This window comes from Balaenoptera physalus, assembly GCF_965194825.1.
Source record: "Balaenoptera physalus genome assembly, chromosome: 4".
Taxonomy (NCBI): domain Eukaryota; kingdom Metazoa; phylum Chordata; class Mammalia; order Artiodactyla; family Balaenopteridae; genus Balaenoptera; species Balaenoptera physalus.
The window spans coordinates 54965857-54989716 of record NC_138891.1 but is presented as its reverse complement, the minus strand read 5'-3'; the positions used below and the strand labels follow the sequence as shown (position 1 = coordinate 54989716).

General features: G+C 34.6%; 1 protein-coding gene across 5 annotated transcripts in view; it reads right to left on the bottom strand.

The window, feature by feature from the left end:
• NAALADL2 (N-acetylated alpha-linked acidic dipeptidase like 2) overlaps window positions 1-23860 on the bottom strand; it is a 1434969-nt gene that overhangs the window by 653344 nt on the left and 757765 nt on the right. For all 5 annotated transcript variants that reach the window (XM_082458958.1, XM_082458959.1, XM_082458957.1 and 2 more), the window contains one exon: window positions 13209-13482. In XM_082458958.1, the coding sequence (XP_082315084.1) occupies window positions 13209-13482 (274 nt within the window). The remainder of the gene's footprint in view (window positions 1-13208; window positions 13483-23860) is intronic.

The window sequence follows — 23860 nt, the reverse complement described above, 5'->3', positions numbered from 1 at the left end:
ATACTAGCAAACAGAATCCAAAAACACATTAAAAGGATCATGCACCATGATCAAGTGGGGTTTATCCCAGGAATGCAAGGATTCCTCAATATACGCAAATCAATCAATGTGAAACGCCATATTCACAAATTGAAGGAGGAAAACCATATGATCATCTCAATACATGCAGAAAAAACTTTTGACAAAATTCAACATCATTTATGATAAAAAACTCTCCAGAAAGTAGGCATAGAGGGAACATACCTCAACATAAAAGAGACCGTATATGACAAACCCACAGCCAACATCGTTCTCAATGGTGAAAAACTGAAACCATTTCCACTAAGATCAGGAAGACAAGGTTGCCCACCTCACCACTATTATTCAACATAGTTTTGGAAGTTTTAGCCACAGCAATCAGAGAAGAAATAGAAATAAAAGGAATCCAAATTGGAAAAGAAGAAGTCAAGCTGTCACTGTTTGCAGATGACATGATACTATACATAGAGAATCTTAAAGATGCTACCAGAAAACTACTAGATCTAATCAATGAATTGGGTAAAGTAGCAGGATAAAAATTAATGCACAGAAATCTCTTGTATTCCTATACACTAATGATGAAAAATCTGAAAGAGAAATTAAGGAAATACTCCCATTTACCATGGCAACAAAAAGAATAAAATACCTAGGAATAAACCAATCTAAGGAGACAAAAGACCTGTATGCACAAAACTATAAGACACCAATAAAAGAAATTAAAGATGATACAAACAGATGGAGAGATATACCCTGTTCCTGGATTGGAAGAATCAACATTGTGAAAATGGCTATACTACCCAAAGCAATCTACAGATTCAGTGCAATCCTTATCAAACTACCAATGGCATTTTTCACAGAACTAGAACAAAAAATGTCACAATTTGTTTGGAAACACAAAAGACCCCGAATAGCCAAAGCAATCTTGAGAAAGAAAAACGGAGCTGGAGGAATCAGGTTCCCTGACTTCAGACTATACTACAAAGCTACAGTAATAAAGATAGTATGTTAGTGGCACAAAAACAGAAATACACATCAATGGAACAGGATATAGAGCCCAAAGAGAAACCCATGCTCATATGGTCACCTTATCTTTGACAAAGGAGGCAAAGATATACAATGGAGAAAAGACAGTCTCTTCAATAAGTGGTGCTGGGAAACTGGAAAGCTACCTGTAAAAGAATGAAATTAGAACACTCCCTAACACCATACACAAAAGTAAACTCAAAACGGATTAAAGACCATAATTTAAGGCCAGACACTATAAAACTCTTAGAGGAAAACATAAGCAGAACACTCTATGACATACATCACAGAAAGATCCTTTTTGACCCACCTCCTAGAGAAATGGAAATAAAAACAAAAATAAACAAATGGGACCTAATGAAACTTAATAGATATTGCACAGCAAAGGAAATCATAAACAAGACGAAAAGACAACCTTCAGAATGGGAGAAAATATTTGCCAACGAAACAACTGACAAAGGATTAATCTCCAAAATATACAAACAGCTCATGCAGCTCAATATCAAAAAAACAAACAATGCAATCCAAAAATGGGCAGAAGACCTACACAGACATTTCTCCAAAGAAGATATACAGATTGCCAACAAGCACATGAAAGGATGCTCAACATCACTAATCACTAGAGAATTGCAAATCAAAACTACAATGAGGTATCACCTCACACCAGTCAGAATGGCCATCATCAAAAAATCTACAAACAATAAATGCTAGAAAGGGTGTGGAGAAAAGGGAACCCTCCTACACTGTTAGTGGGAATGTAAATTGATACCGCCACTATGGAGAACATTATGGAGGTTCCTTACGAAACTAACAATAGAAGTACCATATGACCCAGCAATCCCAGTACTGGGCATATACCCTGAGAAAACCATAATTGAAAAAGAGTCATGTACCACAATGTTCATTGCAGCACTATTTACAATAGCCAGGACATGGAAGCAACCTAAGGGTCCATTGTCAGAAGAATGGATAAAGAAGATGTGGCACATATATACAGTGCAATATTACTCAGCCATAAACAGAAATGAAATTGAGTTATCTGTAGTGAGGCGGATGGTCGTAGAATCTGTCATACAGAGTGAAGTAAGTCAGAAAGAGAAAAACAAATACCGTATGCTAACACATATATATGGAATCATAAAGAAAAGTTGGTTCTGAAGAGCCTAGGGTCAGGACAGGAATAAAGACGGAGACGTAGAGAATGGTCTTGAGGACACGGGGAGGGGGAAGGTTAAGCTGGGATGAAGTGAGAGAGTGGCATGGACATATATACACTACCAAATGTAAAACAGAGAGCTAGTGGGAAGCAGCCACATGGCACAGGGAGATCAACTCGGTGCTTTGTGACCACCTAGAGGGGTGGAATAGGGAGGGTTGGAGGGAGACGCAAGAGGGAGAGGATATGAGGATATAAGTATACGTATAGCTGATTCACTTTGTTATACAGCAGAAACTAACACAACAATGTAAGGCAATTATACTCCAATAAAGATGTTAAAAATAAATAAATGTGCTGTTTCAACGTATAGCATATCTACGTTGAGGTGTTGATAAAATGTTAGTGGTGGCAAATAGTGAAAGAATGGAGATGAAGAATCCAGACATCTCACTTCCCACCCTTCTCAGTCAGAGCTATAACGTACTTTAGCCAATTGTATACAAAGTGCCTCCACAGAAGACTCATTTGAAGAACATGTGAATAACAAGAGATCGGTAAATCTAACTATTCAAGGAAACATTTCTGGCATGAAATATTTCCTTAGCCATTACCTTCATCTGCTTCTATAAAAACTTTACTAATACTTTAAAACCCATTTCAAATGTTACCTCCCTGAGGAATTATATTTACCTGTTGCCCAATTATATGTGAACTTATCTTTTTACTTTGATTCCCACAGTGATCTGTTTCTGCCTCTCTTAAGACTCATCTCTTTTTGCATATATGTGTCTATCAGTTTCAATTTCAATTACAGGGTAATTTCCTCAGTAAAGGGTCCATCACACATCCATTCTCACCCTGGTGTCCTACATACATTGTTGGCTTATCTGTCTTGAATTGAAATGATTACAGTTTACAGTATCTCCCTAAAGTTAAGCTATACTTTCAAATGTATTTGCCAAGAAAACCTAATTGTTAAAGTTACTTGTGTCAGAATGGTTTTTGATCAAAATTTTGCTCCTATTAAAATGTGATTAAATCAGTGTCTTATTAATTTGATTTTTGAGTCTGCTGATACCATTACCATATAAATATTGATCTACAATTTTAAAGCTGTATTAAATAAATGGTCACATAATATTAATGATCGTATTGTAAAAATGAGAGAACTCATATTTTCCATTTCAACTTTCTAAGTTATCTACTAATTATGATTCACTGATAGCATCTTAAAGCAGAGATATTATTCATTTGGTTATATTAATGAACATACTTTTCATATTTAGGAGAGGTTTGGGGAAAAATCATACTGGTCTGAGAGCATGTAGGGCAGACTATGACTTTTTGTTTGTGTACATACCAGAAAAATATGGCAGTTACTAAAATACCAATTCTGTAAATGACATCAAAAATGGCAATTTCAATTAAAGAGATCTTCCATAAATAGCATATATCAATGATTAAAGCATTTTAACATGTAAGAGGGTTTTATCCCACAAAAATATTCCCCAAAACAGGCATCATTTTATGAATTTATTTTGGTTTATGTACTTTGAGGCTATGCATTAAAAGGAAATATTTACAGAAGTCTCAATGTTCTGACAGTTTGACAGGTGATAATAAAAATTATCTACTGTCTTCAAAGGATGCTTCTGAACCAGGTCCTTTCCAAAAGTCTTTCATATTTACCTTCAAGCAAACTGAAAATCACAGATGCAAGAAAGCACATTGAACTTTTCTGAGACAAATCAATATACAATGATATGATAAAATGTCAAGCCATTTTTTCCAACCATTCTTGTTGCTACAATGAACCTCTCTTTATTGCATGTACTCTGTCACGCTAGAAAACCGTCCGCTTACCAGTTGGCGTACCATGTTTAATTTATGTCCAAATATCAAGGATTAAGTCACATCTGAGTAGTCTTTGGGAAATGTCAAGTGAACAGGAATGTAGGTGCTTGTTGAACTATTTACTCTATGTGTACCAGTTTTTCCCTAACACAGAGAGGACTTCCTGACACATAGGAAAGAGTAAATGAGAGGTGCAGAGTGAAAGGAAACTAGCTCTGTTTTAATTTTTTTTTTTTTACCAGAGAGAAATATTAAAAAGTCTACACATTAATTTTTATTTAAATTTTATACGTTAATTTTTGAACAAAGAACTTAAAAAACAACAATTGTAACAGAAAATCAAATATTTATACTTTGTTAAAAAAGAAAAAGTATCGGCATGACAACAGATGGGCCACATAGAAACAGCTAAGAGGATACTGGTACCCTTTAGAAACAAACATTAAAATACAATTATCTTCTATCCACTGTAAAATATGTGATTAGAAGGAATCATAAACCAAATAATTAGCAATGACTAAAAATCAAAACATCAAAAAGTGACATTCTATAGCATTAAATGTTCTATGGAAAAGTGGAGAGACTATTCTGAGAAGAAGCAACAGAAGAGAATAAACAAGAGAAATGAATAGAATTATTATTTTCTGTAGTAAACAAGCTAACTAAAATAAATAGAACAATCAAGGAAAGTAGCCAGGTCAGAGAAGTGTTTCTGGGGCCCTCCACCTGCTGGTGGCCTGGGTTCCACATTGAGGAACAATCCAGGGCCATGTTTCTCTTCTACCTGAGGTAGCAAAAATTATTCATGCTTATGAAATGATGTATGCCTTGAAATTTTTCAGACTTGACATTTTCAACCAAATCAATCACTCTGACTCCTCCCAGTTTTCTCTAAGAGAGATTCTGAATGTACAGAATATTTGAAAAGCCTGCTTTGACTAAAACAGTAATTTTCTACTCAAAGTCAGAAATGGTAAACCCAAGCAGTTCTCATACTGACAAAATACAGGGTTATCAGAAGTACTATTCATCCAAATACAAATTTTACTTTAGAAATTTACTACTACTTTATGTAATCTAGCTTTTGAATATTCTTCAAATTAAAGTGCTTATGTTTATTAAAAACTTGTAAAATCAGAATAATCTCCCATATTTACTGTTATCCTTTCTAAAAAAATAGTATATTAGTAATGATGAAGAGTTCAAAATTCAAAGATTGTTAGAACTTTCTTAGTTCTTTTTTTCAAGTTCACTGAAGAGCTTTCCATCATAGACCTTATTATGAAAACCACAATGTATTAAAACACAAAAGTCAATGCTGCTTCCTCCCACCCTTGTGGCAGATATCACTAATCAATCCTTTCAAACTCCTTCTCAAAACAGTATTCTAGAGTTAAGATGGGGTTGGCATAAGCATCCAGATATATAAAATATTAAGTATTTTAGTATTAAAAAGCTATTAATAATTTAAATAATATTTAGTTATTTAAAATATTTAATTACTAGAACAGCAGAAGAACTAATCAGTTAAAATAGACTCCCAACCGATCAGAAAGGACACCAGCAAGTGTGCTAAACTAGTATATCCCTGGGCTTCCCTGGTGGCGCAGTGGTTGAGAATCTGCCTGTCAATGCAGCGGACACGGGTTCGAGCCCTGGTCTGGGAAGATCCCACATGCCGCGGAGTGACTAGGCCTGTGAGCCACAACTACTGAGCCTGCGCGTCTGGAGCCTGTGCTCCGCAACAAGAGAGGCCGCGATAGTGAGAGGCCCGTGCACCACGATGAAGAGTGGCCCCTGCTTGCCACAACTAGAGAAAGCCCTCGCACAGAAACGAAGACCCAACACAGCCATAAATAAATAAATAAATAAAAATAAAAAAATAAACAGGAGCTGTTGTTTTAAAAAAAAAACAAAAAACAAACAAACAAAAAAACTAGTATATCCCAACTGAATTCAGCATTAAGCATGAGACACACAATCCATTCTGCTGTCTTCAGTGTAAAAGGTCAGAGAAAGGGATGGCTTGTCAATTTTATCACTTTTTATTACTGTAATATAAACACATGCTGAAAAAATATTTGCTACAATGATGTACTAAATGCAATGTTTAATGGCACAGTGAATAATTTATTTTATTTTATTTGTGTACAGTGACCATGTTTTGAAAGCAGAAAAAACAAAGAAAAGCCAGAGTAGTCACTTGTCTTGGCATATAGTAATCATTTTTAACAACTTGTGAAATGTTTTATAATCTAACATATAAAGCACATTCATCTAAAGAAGAGAAAATTAAGTTAAAAAGTACTGTAATATAGAAATTTAACCAAAGTGAAGCAAAGTTCTGTCAGGATTACATTTCCATATTTATGTCAGTAATCTCCAAAGTCAACAAGCAAAATAATGCAAACGTGGGATAAGAATGTATACTAGATTAAGAAAACAAATTGTTGGGAAGAAAAAAATACACTCTTTAAGGATTTTCTAGGTAATTTAGAAAAAAAAAAAGATATGCATTAGAGATGTGGGTTGAAGCGTGTGCCTAGGTCTTGGCAAAGTGGAAAAAATTCAGAAGTAGGTCAGGGCAAGAGGTGGGTAACGGCAAGAGAGAGATAAGAGCAAGAGGAGGTTCACAGGGAACCCCAGCTGTTGGAAAACTGGAAATTGAATACAGAACCTTAGAGGGAGAGAGACAGAGAGGGAGGGAGGAAGAAAGAGAGAGAGAGAGAGAGAGAGAGAGGGAGGAAGAAAGAGAGAGAGAGGGAGAGATCACATGCACGCACATGTGTATTATAAGAAGGGTTAAATTGGCCAGGGCTGTTATGATAAAAAGGAAAACGAAAATCAGTACTTAACCATTTATGTCCTCTGTGCTAGACATTTTACCATGGAGATTACATCAGTTGTTTTCAGTCAATCTTCAGAACATTCATATTTCTCGATATTTCTGCCCACTATACAGATGAGGAAACGGAGTCTAGAATATTTAGGTAACTTGCTAGTTTTCATAGCAGGATGGCACCATGCAGTTGTGTAACTGCTTACCTAATAGCAAGTTTCCCCTGTTAGACTGCCAGCTACATGTGGGCAGTGTCCAAAGCTTTCTTATGGATCATTTTGCTCTTGTGATCGGCATAAAAAAGGGCACTCAGTATATACTTGCTAAATGTTGAGTGTTTCTTGCTACATTAGTGACAGCCAGCAGGCTAAATTCTATATCAGTCAGTTTATCTTTCAGTATCAAATTAAAATACAAGGAAAAACAGATTAATAATCAGAGGGTACTTTATTTAATAAATGATACTCAACTTATTAAGGTAAGGATATTGAAGGAGTTGCAAATTAATTCAAGAGAATTCTTCCTGGAGACCATGAAATTAATATGATAGAATTCTGCTTCCTTTAAAATCAACTATATTAATGTATTGAAATAGTGCACAAACCTAAGGATCAACTTTTGCACAGATCTCTCTAGTTCTGAAAAGACTGAATTTGCAGCGTCCAATGAAATGAGGTAAATCTTACTTGTAAACTGTATACTGGCATTTTATGAAAATTGAACTATATATTAAATCTGTTAAGAAAGTTATGTTATCAAAACATTGTAAGTGGTGTGCTTTAACGTATATTAAAACTAAAAATTCTGACCTAGAATTTTCTGTCAAACAACAATTATGGTGATTCAGAATCTTTAGAAATAACTTTAGTCAAATTAGAAATCTGTAGTCAAACACTTTCTCCCTCAAAATGCTGTATTTCTTCTAATGAAGAGGAAGAAAAATAGTCCATTGTACTTTAACTGTTTAGGTGAATTCAACTGTCTTTGTTGTAAATTTTTATTTCATAAAATAGGCTTTTATTCTTTCCCAGGAATAAGATGTAACCTCCCTAACAAATATCTCACTATGGACACTATGTTGTGATAGATCACTTTTTTATTTGTAAATGCTTCTCTCTACAAAATTTTAAATCCAGGAAAAATATATACCTTAAATATGTAGAAACTAATCCCATGGACTATCTTGAAAAAAAAAAAAAAAAAGCAGCCGGCTATGAAATTATTTTGCTAACTCAGTTAGTTACTGCACAGAGCTTGTGAAATCAGAAACAGAAGGTCATATTAAACCAAGGGATTTTATCTAGATTTTTTTAAGTGAATCACTTACATACAACTTTGTTCAAAGCCATTCATCTCACATTTGTGCACTGTTGACCAAAAGATGGATTCCACAAAAGAGGGGAGACAAATAAAATGCAAAATCCTTTTCAGCATTGAAAAACTGCTCGAAGCTCACATTTCTTTATTTGTGAGAGAGCAGCCTCACCTTCATACCCAGACAATCATACAATTTCATTCTATTCCTTTAGCTTTCCGATATTTTTATCTGTAACAGGAAGCATTCAGAGCTAAATACATATAGCTTTGCCTTCTGCCATAGCACTGATCATTTTGCCTTTGTTTGAGAATATAAAAAAATAAAAGAGGAAGACAAAGTCTTCCTAGCCGTGAGAAAATAGACATCTGATTACAAGTTATCCAAGGGTTCCATGCAGCGATTATTTTCTCTTTAAGACTTTTTGACAAAATATTTGATGCAGTGTTCAGATTTCATGTGTTAAACTATGTCATGGTATTTCACAAAACAGACAAGCAATGCTCTTCAGGCCCAACTTGACATGACTTGCCATTCTGCATTCAAAAATAAAATATTTCATTTATTTGAGCTTTCAGTTTTAAATGAAAAATATGGTCAGGGAATTATATTTATTTTATTATGTATTCATACTTAAGGCATTTTCCTCCCTAATGATTAATATTTGTCATGTTAAATAGAAGACAGGAAGATTGTATTGACAATGTGGTAAAAATTTGTACTCCAAATTTTATGATATATAGTTCTGATATTTTCTTAATTTCTCCCATTTAAATGCATCTACTTTATACCAACTACTAATAACAACAATAGCTAACATTTATTGAGTGCTTCTAAGTTCCAGGCCCTTGACATGGTTTCTATCATTTCTTCCTCACAACAATCATTTGAGGTACTATTACTATTCCCCTTATACAGATAAGGACTTTTGAGGCTTAGAGAATTGAAGCAACCAATCCACAGATGTGCAACTGATAAGGAAGGTTGCCAGTCTGGGCTCTTGAACTATGCTTTCATGAGGAATGGGATAGTGAGAAGTGTGTTGGTAACAATATTTCATGTGCAGCTAATGAGCTGTTGAAAATGTTTCTTCATAAAACTGCATCACTTGGTTTGTCTTCCCGATACAAAATAATGCTTAACAGAAAGAAAACTTCAAAATTTATAAATGTATTGGAATAAAAACAAATCCCTTATTCAAAGTAAGAACATGGTAGACTCAATCTGACCAACCTATATTAAATACTAATTGTTCCCTTTGCTTTTCTGTACCTGCACGGGTTTCACAAAGGACAAAAGAAATAACTGGAAAAAAAAATAAAAAAAGAAAGAAATAACTGCACAGGAATTACATAAAGCCATATATTCTACTTATAAAACTGACTAGACATTGCCAGCACTATCAATGTCTTTAACATTATGATGAAATTATAGTTGATATTTCCCTTTAATAAAAATATAAATCACTGTTTACTCCCTGAAGCTAACCTCACTCATGCTAAATTATTTATGTATCCATTTTAATATGTATTTTGCGTCTGACAGGACAACTCTCCTTAGGACCATTTTACTGACCCACCTGTCATTATGATGGGGTAAACAATGTCACCTTTCCAGTGCACAATGAATTACAAAAAGTTGCAAAGTACGCCATCCATCATGCTGGCACTAAGTAGGTTTTCGAAGCAGATCTCAGATATCAAAAATGCTGTTTAGACTGTTAGCAGAAAGCAAAAATTGGAAGCTTATACAAAATGGTCATATGATGAATGGACATGACGGCTCTTCAAAGAAAAAGGGCATGGCTCTTCTACAAATAACCTTGTCAAAAGCAAAAGTAGTGGGGAGCTTTGCTGGCAGTCAGACTAGAATAATTTAAGAACTTGTTAATGGCGCTGCCTGATAGAAATTCATGCAAACACAATGTACTCAAAATCAAAAAGTAGGTATGCCTGAATCAGCAGCAGCAACCTCTCAAGCTTGATTTGAATTGGGAAATAGTCTGAAGAGACACAGAAAATTCACCAGTGTCCTATTAATTAGAATATGTGAGTTTCAGTAATACACCTATCTAAAACATGTATATAAAATATATGCAAGTATTCTATATGCATATAAAATAGTCACCAAGAAATTGCTTTGCTTTTGAAAATTATAATCCTAATATATAAAAGTTTAAAAAGTCAATATCACATTACGTCCTTTATTTATATAAATATTTAAATTATTATGTACTTAGTGTAATAGATTTGAATTATTAACATAATTCTAAAAATACTTATTGCCAGTGTCGTCATCTAATTTGCACGGTTAATTTCTTAAATTATGTTCTTCAAATACAAAGTGTTTGTTTTATCCATAATTGCATTTTAGTTCCTTTAACATTATTCCCTTCTATCTAGGCCTAATATTTCAAACATGGAATACACTTCTACATCTATAGCTAACTTTATTTCTCCCTTTTAATAGCTATATTATTTAAAATCTTTTTCAGCACTTCTTTATTAAAAATGGTATTTTTAAAATTCAAGTAAAGTTGATTTATAATATTGGTTTCAGGTATGCAACATAGTGATTCAATATTTTTATAGATTATACTCCATTTAAAGTTATTATAAAATATTGGCTATATTCCCTGTGCTGTACAATATATCTTTGTAGCTTATTTACTTTATATATAGTAATTTGTATTCCTTTATCTCCTATCTTGCCCTTTGCCTTCCCTCTCCTCACTGGTAACCACTAGTTTGTTGTCTATATCTGTGAGTCTCTTTGTATTTTGTTATATTCATTCACTTTATTTTTTAGATTCCACACATAAGTGATAAAATAGAGTATTTGCCTTTCTCTGTCTGACATTTCACTAAGCATAATACCCTCCAGGTCCATCCATGTTGTTTCAAATGGCAAAATTTCATTTTTTATGGCTAATATTCCATTGTGTGTGGGCACCTGTGTGTAAAAAATTACACTGCTATGAACATTGGGGTGGGTGTATTTTTTTGAGTTAGTGTTTTTGTTTTCTTCGAATATATACCCAGAAGTGAAATTGCTCGGTCATGTGGTAGTTCTGTTTTTAGTTTTTTGAGGAACCTCCATACTGTTTTCCATAGTGGCTGCACCAATTTACATTCCTACCAAGATAATACTAGAGTTCCATGACTTATGACTTGGCAGACACTTAACTACTTCCATGATTCTATAGCAGACCTTGGTTTTCTTTTATATGAAACAAAGAGAAAATTTAAACACTTATAACTGATAAGATAAATGTGTGAAAATCCCTCAGAGATATGGTTACATAGGAATATAAAAAAAAAAATCCAATGTGCCCAGGCGATTATTAAACGGGTACACACTGAGGCAACTGAGACACAAGCTATAGTTCCACGGCTTTTCCATATCACCTCAGTCGAGGAATAATGAATGTTTGCCAGAGGAAATTGGGAAGAAAATAGATGGGGGTGATTCCAAGGATCCACTCAAGCTTCTGGGGTTTTGTTGTTGTTCTGTGTTTTGGACATGTTTTTGTTTAAGGAAGGAGATGACTGTGCTATACTTGAATCAACCAGGATAAAGAGGAGCCTGGAAATGTGTGGGGCTTATGCAGGGTTGGGAGGCTAAAATACGTGGGGTAACTTTAGAATCTCGACTTGAGACCAAAGTTTCTGAACCGAAGAAAGAATGCTGGCAGTCTCCCTCTATTTCTATTAGTACGCAGGTACTTTTCCATTATTGCCTATCAGACATAGTGTATATTCACCAAGTCAAATCCTGAGTCCTACACCAAAAATATTACAGACATTTAATATTATGTTAACTTTTAATTAATAAAAAGGCTTTCAAGGTGGTGCTGGTTATACGCAGTTCTGCTACATAGCAGAGAATGTTACAACACAGAACAAGAACAATGCCAAAGCACTGGTTAGCTGCTTCTCCTCATGCCGCACCCGAAAAAAAAATTTTTTTAAATTGGGAACAAGCATGTATTTCTGCAACGTAACTTTAAGTGATTTAAATTAATCATCTTAATCAGAGTTAATAATAAGTTGGATTCTTAAAAATCTGTGCCAATAATCAACAATCAGAAACAGCATTTCATTCATATAAAGTCTATAGAAGAAATCAATAGTTTTATAAAAAAAAACTGAATGTGTTTATTCAAATGAGACTTTTCCATGGAGATGGCAAAGTTGCCTATATAAAGGAAACTAGTGACCAATTAAATGCTATGGTATCTGACTGCTCTCTTGTCCTTACCATAGGCTAAGCTCTATCCTCCAAGATTTACATGTATTAATTAATTTAATACTCATAACAAGCTTATGAAGCTGGAACTATCATTATCCCCATTACAGAGATGAGAGAACTCAGCCCTATATGCTTAATTAACAGTGGTAATTGGGGAGCTGAGATGTGAAACTAGTCCACGTGGCTCTAGAAGCTGTGCACTTAACCACAATGCCAAAAAACCACCACGTCAAAAAACCAGCTAACCCAGAAAGACTAAAGCAATAATTCACACCTGGTCCCTTGTTTATATTTTCCATCAGAAAGCAGACACACTGTATGTCAAATCTTAAATGTGTGAATAATCACATCAATTTTCCACTTCATTTCTTGTGCGCATACACAATTTCAAAACACAACTGCCTCCGTTTCTATTCTTTCTGTCCACATTGATCTATTAACATTTGCCTCTTCAGAACCAAAGAACGAAATGAACTCACAGTGTGAGGATTAAGCAAAATGTGAACGACTCGGTCACACACTCAACACGTTTAAATTAAATTCTTCTAACATGTTTTCACTTTCAAAATATGACAGGAAAAGGGGCAGGCAATTCAAATCTTCCTTCCCCTTTCCTGGCATCTCCACACTGAGCACATTTAATGGTTATTTTGGTATGTTGCTTCTTGCCAGTTAGTTCAATTTAGATGAAAGCTGTTGTTTTCTAATTTCATTTCACTGTAAATGACAGAGACAAATGGTCATATTACCTTGAGAGTTCCGCTGGCAGAATAGGCTGCATATGAGTAGAGCAGATCTTGGCTGCTGTGTTGTCTGGCTTCTTCGCTGCAAGGCTGGCCATTAGGATGAAAGCACTGGCCACTGCTGCTCAGAGTCACTGAGCTGGGAGAAGTGCCTGGCAGGTTCAGCAGCACAGAGTAATTTACAAACTGTACGTCTTCCAGGCCCAAAGAAGTCCACTGAGTTTTAATCTTCTTTGAAATTTCTATGTCATTTTCACTTTTGTACAGTTGTACCAAATTTCTGAAAGAAATTTAAAAGGCATATTCTAAAAAAAAAAGGAAATCTTTGTTCTTTCAAGTTATGGTTGTTCAGCATACGAACCATTATTAATAGATGTGGGATGTGAAAGATGCATGAGACAGGACACTACACAAGAAATTCACAATTTGGTAGAGGTGATGAGCTTTACAGAAATTATACAAAATCAAAGCAGAATGAATTAAACTCAAATTAAGAACTAATCAAGGACTATGGGACTACAGAGAAGAGAATAATTAATACCAACTAGCTCTTTTCTTACTTCTGATCCTTCTATTGACAACAACATAATCTATTTAAAAATCAGCTCCAAAACTAGGAGTCATGTTGATTGAGACACTTCTGCACTATAGTTAATATGATTACATATAAAGCTATGTGATTAATACACAGCTATTGGTATTTAAAAAATGATTCAGAGGGAACTCTTCTGATACAAATTACATGCCAAATTACATGATGCTATGAACATAATGATATGCAATAAAATCAGTATATTGTGGTAAAACCAACCACAGATTGTCAAACCAATATGAAGTTAATTTTTGTGTGTGCTTGCTGTGTACTCTATATATTTATTCCTATACTTGTTCCATAACCCATAATGACACTATTTTTGCTTAGGACATCCTAGAAACCAGACAAGCTCTGTTTAAAACATGCATAGAACCTAGAAAAGCATGAGATACGGGAAATTAAAAAATAAAAATCTAATAAAGTTTTGCTTTGTTTTGGGCTAAAATGCAAAGGAACCAGCTCTTTTTTTGGCAAAAATTTATCTTCCTATAAGCATTGTATTGCTATCCAAACTAATACCTAAGTGGATATTTTACTATAGTTGTCATTTTTGCCCATCAAATTATTTTTGTCACACATACTTATTTTAGGACGCTGTTTATTCAAGAACCCTCAAATGAAACATATTTGAAAAAAGAATAAGAAACAGCCACAATGGAAAAAAAATACATAAGATGGTATAGGAAAGCATTACTGAAGAAAAAAGGTCTGTTGACATAGCTTAAAAGTTGGTGTATACAGGAAGGTACGATGACAATTTACCAGTTGTTTTCTATCTTTTTAAGGTTATTTCTATTCTTTTTTTAAAAAATATCTAATTTGACCAATGATCAGTGTCATGTAAATTTTATGGGAAAACTTATGGGAAGAATTCTACTTTTTATTCGGAATAATACTGGTCAGCCTTGTATTTTTTTTTTTCTTATTTTGGTGGGGAGGCTTTTTGAGGTATAATTGACAAATGAAATTGTATATATTTAAAGTGTATAACATGATGATTTGATATACATGTATGTTGTGAAGTGATTATCACAGTCAAATTAACACATCCATCAACTCACCTTTGTTACTTAGTTGTGTGTGTGTGTGTATGTTGAGAGCACTTAAGATCTACTCTCTTGGCAAAATTCAAGAATACAATACAGTATTGTTAACTATAGTCACCATGCTATGCATTAGATTCTCAGAACTTATTCATCTTATAACTGAAGGCTTCTAATTCCTTGACCAACATCTCCCCATTTCCCTCAACTCCCAGTCCCTGACAACTATGATTCTACCCTGTTTCCAATAGTTTGACTTTTTTCTTTTAAGATTCAACATATAAGTGATATGATGCAGTCTCTGGCTTTCTTGGTCTTGCTTATCGCACTTATTGCAGTGTTCTCTGAATTCATCTACATTGTCGCAAATGGCATGGTCTTTTTTAAGGCCGAATAATATTCCATTGTATATACACACCACTTTTCTTTATCCATTCATCTGTCCACGAACACTTAGGTTGTTTTCATACTTTGGCTATTGTGAATAATGCTGCAATAAACATGGAAGTGCAGATATCTCTTTTAGATACTGATTTCATTTTCTTTGGATATATACACAGAAGTAGTACAGCTGAATTGTGGTAGTTCTAGATTTAATTTTTTGAGGAACCTCTATACTGTTTTCCATAATGGCTCTACCAGTTTACATTCCCACCAACAGTGTACAATTTCACCTTTTCTTCACACCCTCACCAGCATTTGCTACCTAGTCTTTTTGACAGCCCTCCTAACAGGTGTGAGGTGATATTTCATTGTGGTTTTGCTTTGTATTCCCTGATGATGTTGAGAACCTTTCACGTATCTATTGGTTATCTGTATATCTTCTTTGGAGAAATATTAAGGTCCTTTGCCCAGTTTTTAACTGGATTGGTTTTTTTTTTTTTTGGCTATCAAATTGTGAGTTTCTTATATATTTTAGATATTATCCCCTTATTAGCTATATGTTGGGTATTTTCTCCTATTCCATAGGTTGCCTTTTTATTTTGTTAATCATTTCCTTTGCTGCGCATAAGCTTTTTAGTTTGGTGTAGTCCAACGTGTATATTTTTGCTTTGTGCCTGTGCTCGTTGTCTTATCCAAAAAAAAAATAAAAAATTGCCAAGACCAATGTCAAGAAGTATTCCTTTTTAGGAGTATTGCAGTTTCGGGTCTTACATTTAAGTCCTTAATCCATTTCAAATTAATATTTATGATGGTGTAAGATAGGGGTTTCTTTTGCATGTGTATATTCAGTTTTCCTGATACAATTTATTAAAGACACTATTCTTTCCCCATTGTGTTCTTGCCTCCTTGGCCAAAAATTAGTTGACCATATATATTGGGTTTATTTCTGGGCTCTCTATTCTGTTCCATTGACTGATTTTCTATGATTAATTTGTTTCATTGATCATTTTTGATCAAACAGATCATTGATGTGTTTGGATGACAAAATAATCTTTTGATCACTATAGCTTTGTAATATAGTTTGAAATCAACAAGTGTGATGTGTCCAGCTTTGTTCTTTTTTCTCAAGATTGCATTGGCTATTCAATGTCTTTTGTGGTTCCACATAAATTTTAGAAATGCCACTGGAATTTTGATAGGGATTACATTGAATCTGCAGATTGCTTTGGGTAGTGTGGACATTTTAACAATATTAATTCTTCAAATAAGAATATGAGATATCTTTCCATTGATTTGTGTCTTAATTTTTTTCATCAGTCTTAAAGTTTTCAGTGTACAGGTCTTTCACCTCCTTGGTTAAATTTATTCCGAAGGATTTTATCCTTTATTCTAGGCTTCCAATTTGTTGGCTGATATTTGTTCATAGTAGTCTCTTAAGTTCCTTTGTATTTCTGTGGTGGCAGTTGTAATGTCTCCTCCTTTATCTCAGATTTTATTTGAGTCTTCTTTTTTCTTAGTCTAGCTAAAGGTTTGTTGATGTTGTTTATCTTTTCAAAAATATAGCTCAGTTTCATTGATCTTTTCCATTGTTTTGCTCGTCTCTATTTCATTGATTTCTGTTATTTCCTGATCTTTGTTATTCCCATCTTTCTGCTAACTTTGGGCTTAGTTTGTTCTCTTTCTACTTTCTTCAGGCGTAAAGTTAGATTGCACATTTAAGATCTCTCTTTTTTCTTAAAGTATTTATCTCTATAAACTTCTTTTTAAAACTGCCTTTGCTGCATCCCATAAGTATTCATATGTTCTGTTCCATTTTTTCTCAAGATGTATTTTTATTTCCCTTTTGATTTCTTCCATGACACACTGGTTACTCAGGAGTATGTTGTTTAATTTCCATGTTTAAAATTTTTCCAGCTTTCTTCCTATTACTGAGCTCTAGTTTTATACCACTGTGGTCAGAAAAGATATTTGATACGATTTCATACTTCTTAAATTTGCTAAGTCTTGTTTTGTGACCTAAATTATGATCCATCCTGGAGATGTTCTATGTGTGCTTGAAAAGAAGGTGTATTCTGTTGTTGTTGGGTAGAATATCTTGTATATGTCTGTTAGGTTCATTTGGTCTAAAGTGTAGTTCATATTCAATATTTCTTTACTGATTTTCTGTCTGGATGATATATCCATTGTTTAAAGTTGGGTATTGGAGTCCCCAACTATTATTATATTGTTCAGATCTGTTAATGTTTGCTTAATATAGGTGTCAGTGTTCAGTACCTATATATTTACAATTGTTGCATACTCTTAATGAATCAATCCCTTTGTAATTACATAATGACGTTCTTTGTGTCTTTACAGTGTTTGAAGTAAGTCTATTTTGTCTGATATAAGATTGTAGGGGTCCTCAGTGGCCAAGGTTGTGGCTGTACACAGTAGCAGTGAGGGCTGTTTGGTAGCAAAGGCTGCTGGGGACTCCTTGTCTCTTTTTCTCCCATGTAGGATGTTTTGGCTGAAGGGATCCCTCTTGGTGCCTGGTTGGCTTGCAGGGCTATTACAGTGAGGGTGACATGGGTGTCTGATGAATGGACACCCATAAGCAATCACAAAGCCAGGGTCTGGAGTACAGGTGCTTGTAGAGTGATAGCAGCTCCCAGGATCCAGGATACTCGTCAGCCTACAGTGGCAGTGACTCTATTGCCTAAGTCACAAGAACACATGGAATGGCAGCTATATCCAGGTCTAAAGTGCAGGTATAGCAGAATAGCCATGGCTCTGAGTTCTGGGGAATGTGCATGGTTGGGGGGGGTGGTTGGCAGCCCAGGTTCTGGGGACTCTGCAACAGCAATTCCTTTGGGTGTGGAGAGGGACAGTAGCACCTCCCTCTCCAGGGAGTCTGCAGCAGTGACGGCTTTTGGTTACCTCAGTGGTGAAAGCTGCTGGTATCCTCTAAGCATCAGGTTGCTGAAGTCCATGCCAGAACGTTTTGGGGCCTCCTACCATGAAAACTGTGGGGAGTTTGTGGCTGTTGGGGTGTTACAGTCCTGAGTGACAAGATTGTTAGGATCCTCCACAGAACCAACCACTGGGGACCATGGTGGCATCCTCTGCATGGTTGATACCAATAGCCTCCACCCTTCTTGGTTCCTAGCCATCTTTGGATGCCCCAGCTAAACTGATCTCCCCCACAATCCTTTCTCCTTTTTTTTTTTTTTTTGATCCAGGGTGTTGCCATAGCCCTCCCAGACCTATTTTAGTGCCTGGGTATCTAATTTTTTTTTTTTTTTTTTTTTTTGGTTGGTGGGGAGGAGGGCTGAATACAGGCTAGAATTTCCTACTCCCTCATCTTGCTCTCTTCCCTGTTCTTTCACTGCTGTATCTGATCTCTGCCTCTGCAACTCTCTTTCTTTGTTCCTAACTGCAGTTCTTTCTGCAGTATTTTGGACAGGGCAAGTAAACTAATTGAATTGAAACTTAACTCAGTTTGATGAAAAAGCCATTTGGAAATTAATAATCAATAATGTCCTTTTGTAATATGTATAAAGTGGAGTTGCAGAATACACACTTTTTATTCATGCAAATTTGACTATGTACAGTCAACATTAACAGAAAAAGAGAAGAGAAATTTTAATACTACTTTAGACTTTTTTTTTTTTTTTTTTGCTCCTCTACCCAGTCAATTGATGACCATAAGTCTACCAATTAATAGGCAAGATGTTTACTCTGCCATTTCTTTTGCTAGTCTCAGGTTCAAAGTGCTTTACAGTGTAAGCAACACAAAAAAACGTTTCAAGATGTTTATGTTATACAATATGGCCTTGAAAGGTAAATAAAATACTACTTTAGGGACTCAACTGAAGAATTAGTAATTTGTCTCAATGCTGGAGAATTTCTAAATATTATTCACTATTAAGCTAAAATTACTGAGTAAAGGATATTTGTATTCTCTATTTCACTTTCAATTTAAAGGATATATACTTTTTGTATTATAATTTCATTTTTCAATGTTATGAAAAGATTGAATATATAATATATAACATATATAACTTATGAAGAATAATGAAAGAATGACCCAGCCTATGAAGTATAACACCTCTAATATTACTGAAGTCCTCTAGATAGTCTTTATTTCATCAGTTACCCTGGCCCCCAGGGTAATCACCAATCTTTTTTCTCTTTTTGTGGCTTCCTTTGTCTTCTTTTTATAGATTTAATATGTATGTATCTATAAGTCCTTAACAGTTCATTCCTTAGGCTTTGAGTTTCTACCTTTATATAATTGGTATCTTCTATATATTCTTTTTTTACATATATTGACATATGACATTACGTAAGTTTAAAGTGTACAACATGATGATTTGATACACTTATATATTACAAAATGATTACCACCATAGCATTAGCTAACACCTTCAGCACATCACATAGCTATCATTTATTTTTTGTGGTGAGAACATTTAAGATCTACTCTCTGGGCTTCCCTGGTGGCACAGTGGTTGAGAATCTGCCTGCCAATGCTGGGGACATGGGTTCGAGCCCTGGTCTGCGAAGATTCCACATGCCGCGGAGCAACTAGGCCCGTGAGCCACAACTACTGAGCCTGCGTGTCTGGAGCCTGTGCTCCGCAACAAGAGAGGCCGTGATAGTGAGAGTGGCCCCCGCTCGCCGCAACTAGAGAAAGCCCTCGCACAGAAACAAAGACCCAACACAGCCAAAAATTAATTAATTAATTAATTAACTTAAAAAACAAAAAAAAAGATCTACTCTCTTAGCAACTTACAATATGATGATTATTGTAAATATACGTATATTCTTTTGTGATTTGATTTTCACTCAGTATTAAATTTCTGAGATTCCTCCAGGTTTATTATCAGTTTCCTGAGACAAGTATTTTAAAGTTGTTTTGTTTTTCATTATTACAAATAATCCTGCATTGATCATTCTTGTCTATGTTTCCTAATAGATACATGCAAGAACTTCTCTAGGGAAGGACTTACTGGTCCATAGGTTATGTGCTTGTATAACTTTAATCAAAAATGCCAAAATGCTTTTTTAAAAGTTCTGAATACACTGCTGCCAGGTCTGCATGAAACTTATTCTTCCATTCCTCACCAATACCTGGTATTGTCTTTTATTTTATTTTATCTTATATTTTTACCAAGGGTAGTGGGTGTAAAATTGTATATCATTATGTAACTCAGAAATACTGTCACTGGGGTTACAGGGTATGCTAAATAGTTTTCCAAAGCTTGTTGTACTACCAGCATTATTTAAGAGGTCCTATTTTTAGAGTATCTAACTTTTGCTATCCAATAAAGGTAAAATTGTATCCAACTATGATTTTAATTTGCATTTCCATGATTACTAATGAAGATTTTTTCATGTATTATTTAGCCACCCATATTCCCTTTCTATGCAATGACTATCTGTGTCTTTTGCCCACATTTATGGAAGCTTTTGTGTATTCCTGATAATATTTTTAGGTCAGGTATAGGGTACTTATCTTCTCCCAGTTTTTGGCTTCTCTTTCATTTTCAATGTCTTGTTTTATGGTATTATAAAAGTTTATAATCTTAATGTGCATTTTTTAAAGGTTTTTGGTTTCTTGTTTGTTTTTAATAGAATGTACAGTGTCATAAGCTGGCCACAGCATGGTGTCATTTGCTCCAGAGAGACTTTGTGTACATGTTTTTTTAAATACAGTGTAATGGTTTGCACATTTTCCTGGTGTGCTTAAGAAATTCCTCTCAGGGATTTCCCTGGTGGCACAGTGGTTAAGAATCTGCCTGCCAATGCAGGGGACACAGGTTCGAGCCCTGGTCCAGGAAGATCCCACATGCCACGGAGCAACTAAGCCCATGCGCCATAACTACTAAGCCTGTGCTCTAGAGCCCACGAGCCACAACTACTGAGCCCATGTGCTACAGCTACGGAAGCCCATGTGCCTAGAGCCTGTGCTTCACAACAAAGAGAAGCCACCACAATGAGAAGCCCACGCACAGCAACAAAGACCCAACACAGCCATAAATTAATTAATTAATTTAAAAAAAAAGAAATTCCTCTCAAACCTGAGGTAATGAAGTCATTCTCATAAAAGTTTTAAAGAATTAAGTTTTTCACATTTCAATGTTTACTTGGGATATTTGTGTGTGTGTGTGTGTGTGTGTGTGTGTGTGTGTGTGTGTGTGTGTGTGTGTGGTATGGGGTAGGAATGCATGAAATATTACTTTTTTCCATATGAATAATCATCCTAGTCCCCTTTGTCATATTCTTCACTCATGTGCAGTGACAGTCATATACAAATTTGTACATGTCTGTGAGTCTGACTCAGCTCCTTAGTCAATTCCATTAGTCCTTTTGATCCATCTTCATAGAAATATTCTATTTTAATTATTATTACCTTACAATATGCCTCCGTATTCAGAAGGGCAAGTCCTCCTACTTGTTCTTCCTCAGGAACATCTTATGTTTTTCTTTTTCTCTTCCATACTAATATTAAAATGAGTGTATGAATTTCCATATCAAGATTATGATTAGAATTACACTGAGACAAGATCAATATCAGGAGAAATATCATCCTTATAATAAAATAACAATAAGCCCTTAATATTATCAAATACCCAGTTAGTGTTAACATAAAAATGTTTTAAAATTAAAATAGTTTCTGCTTATTGATGGTGTAGAGGAATACTATTCCATTGTTCTATCAAGTAATCCTGCTAGACTCTAATTATAATATTTTTATCTTTTTCTTAGTTTTCTTCATTAAAAATATGATAAGCAAATAATGAAGCTTTATCACTACCTTTCTAGTCATTTATAGATTGTAATTTTTTGATTACTAAGCAGGCTTAAACCTCCAGAAGATATTTAATAAAAAGTTGTGATAGTTATTTCTAAATATTAGATTAAATATGTTCCTCTCATTTTGATAGGAGCTGTTTTATAATTAGGTATTGAATTTTATCAGAAATTCTGATGCATTTATTAAGACAATAATATTATCCTTTTCTTAATAGGGTGGATTACCTTAATTGAAATTTTTTAGCATTAACTCAAACTTGCATTCCAAAAATTAACTCTACTTAGTAGAATGCATTATGATTTTTAGCTATTATGTGATTTATTTTGAAAACATTTTATTCACAATTATCATGTCTATTTTTATAAGTAAAGCTGGTATGCAACTTTCATGCATGATTTTAATTTGAAGTTACACAAACCTCATAAAATGAGGTAGAGAGTATTTAGTCCCTCAATCTGTTTTTTGGGAGAACTTGAATATAATTATAATTTTTGAAAAATAGATATTCTTTTTTTTTAACATCTTTATTAGAGTATAATTGCTTTACAATGTTGTGTTAGTTTCTGCTGTATAACAAAGTGAATCAGCTATACATATACATATATCTCCATATCTCTTCCCTCTTGCATCTCCCTCCCACCCTCCCTCTCCCACCCCTCTAGGTGGTCACAACACTGAGCTGATGTCCCTGTGCTATGCGGCTGCTTCCCACTAGTTATCTGTTTTACATTTGGTAGTGTATATAAGTCCATGCCACTCTCTCACTTCATCCCAGCTTACCCTTCCCCCTCCCTGTGTCCTCAAGTCCATTCTCTACATCTGCATCTTTATTCCTGTCCTGCCCCTAGGTTCTTCAGAACCTTTTTTTTTTTTTTTTTAGATTCCATATATATGTGTTAACATACAGTATTTGTTTTTCTCTTTCTGAATAGACATTATTCTTAAACTAAAAATTGTCTGTACTTGATGTTCTTATTATGGGAGAACTGTGAACTGCTGATTCAAAATCTTTAATGCTATACTAATTTTATTAGTTCTCCTTTGAATCATAGCTCTTTCATTGCTCCCTGTGTCACTTGCTATTAATCCTCAAAGTGCTGGGTTTCTGGTTTCATCACTTGCCACAGTACTCTATCCTACGTTTTGATTCTCTTGCCAACTTCTCTTACTATCCTGTCAGCTCAGGATACCAGTGTTTTAAAGGAGGTATATGATAATGTACACAGCCTCTACATGTTTTGTACGGTACCTACCTAAAAATAATACCAAAACCAAAAATGCACTAACTTGAGCACCTAACTCCCTACATGTATTAGACATGATGTCTTTGTAAGTACTGATTACTATTCCCACAGCATCTAATAGGGAAAAATCTGGATAAGCAGCTAAGAATTATGACCCAAATTCCTGCATCTTCCACAGACTTACAGTGTAAATATTTGTTCAAAATTTATTGATATATCATTTTACACATTATCTGTACCTTATAGAGATTATCTTATTCAAATCTTGTACACTATGATGGTTGACTGGATTTAAGGGAACATGTATTACAGTAGTCTGAATACCACTCTATCAATATCACAAAAATGCATCCTGAAAGATGTTAACAAAGCTTTGGTATACACGTGGTTATAAAAGTACCGGTCTTTAAAAAATGATAGAGAAAACATTTCCTAATAAATATTGCCTAACATTCCAAATAATTAAGGTAATAAATGCCTGTTCAAGCTTAATCTTCCTAAGATCGATTTTTAATTCTACTGCCTTTAAAACTGTATTTTAAATTTATCAAATTGTTTATACGAGTCTTGCCCCCTGAACCACCCTTCCAAAA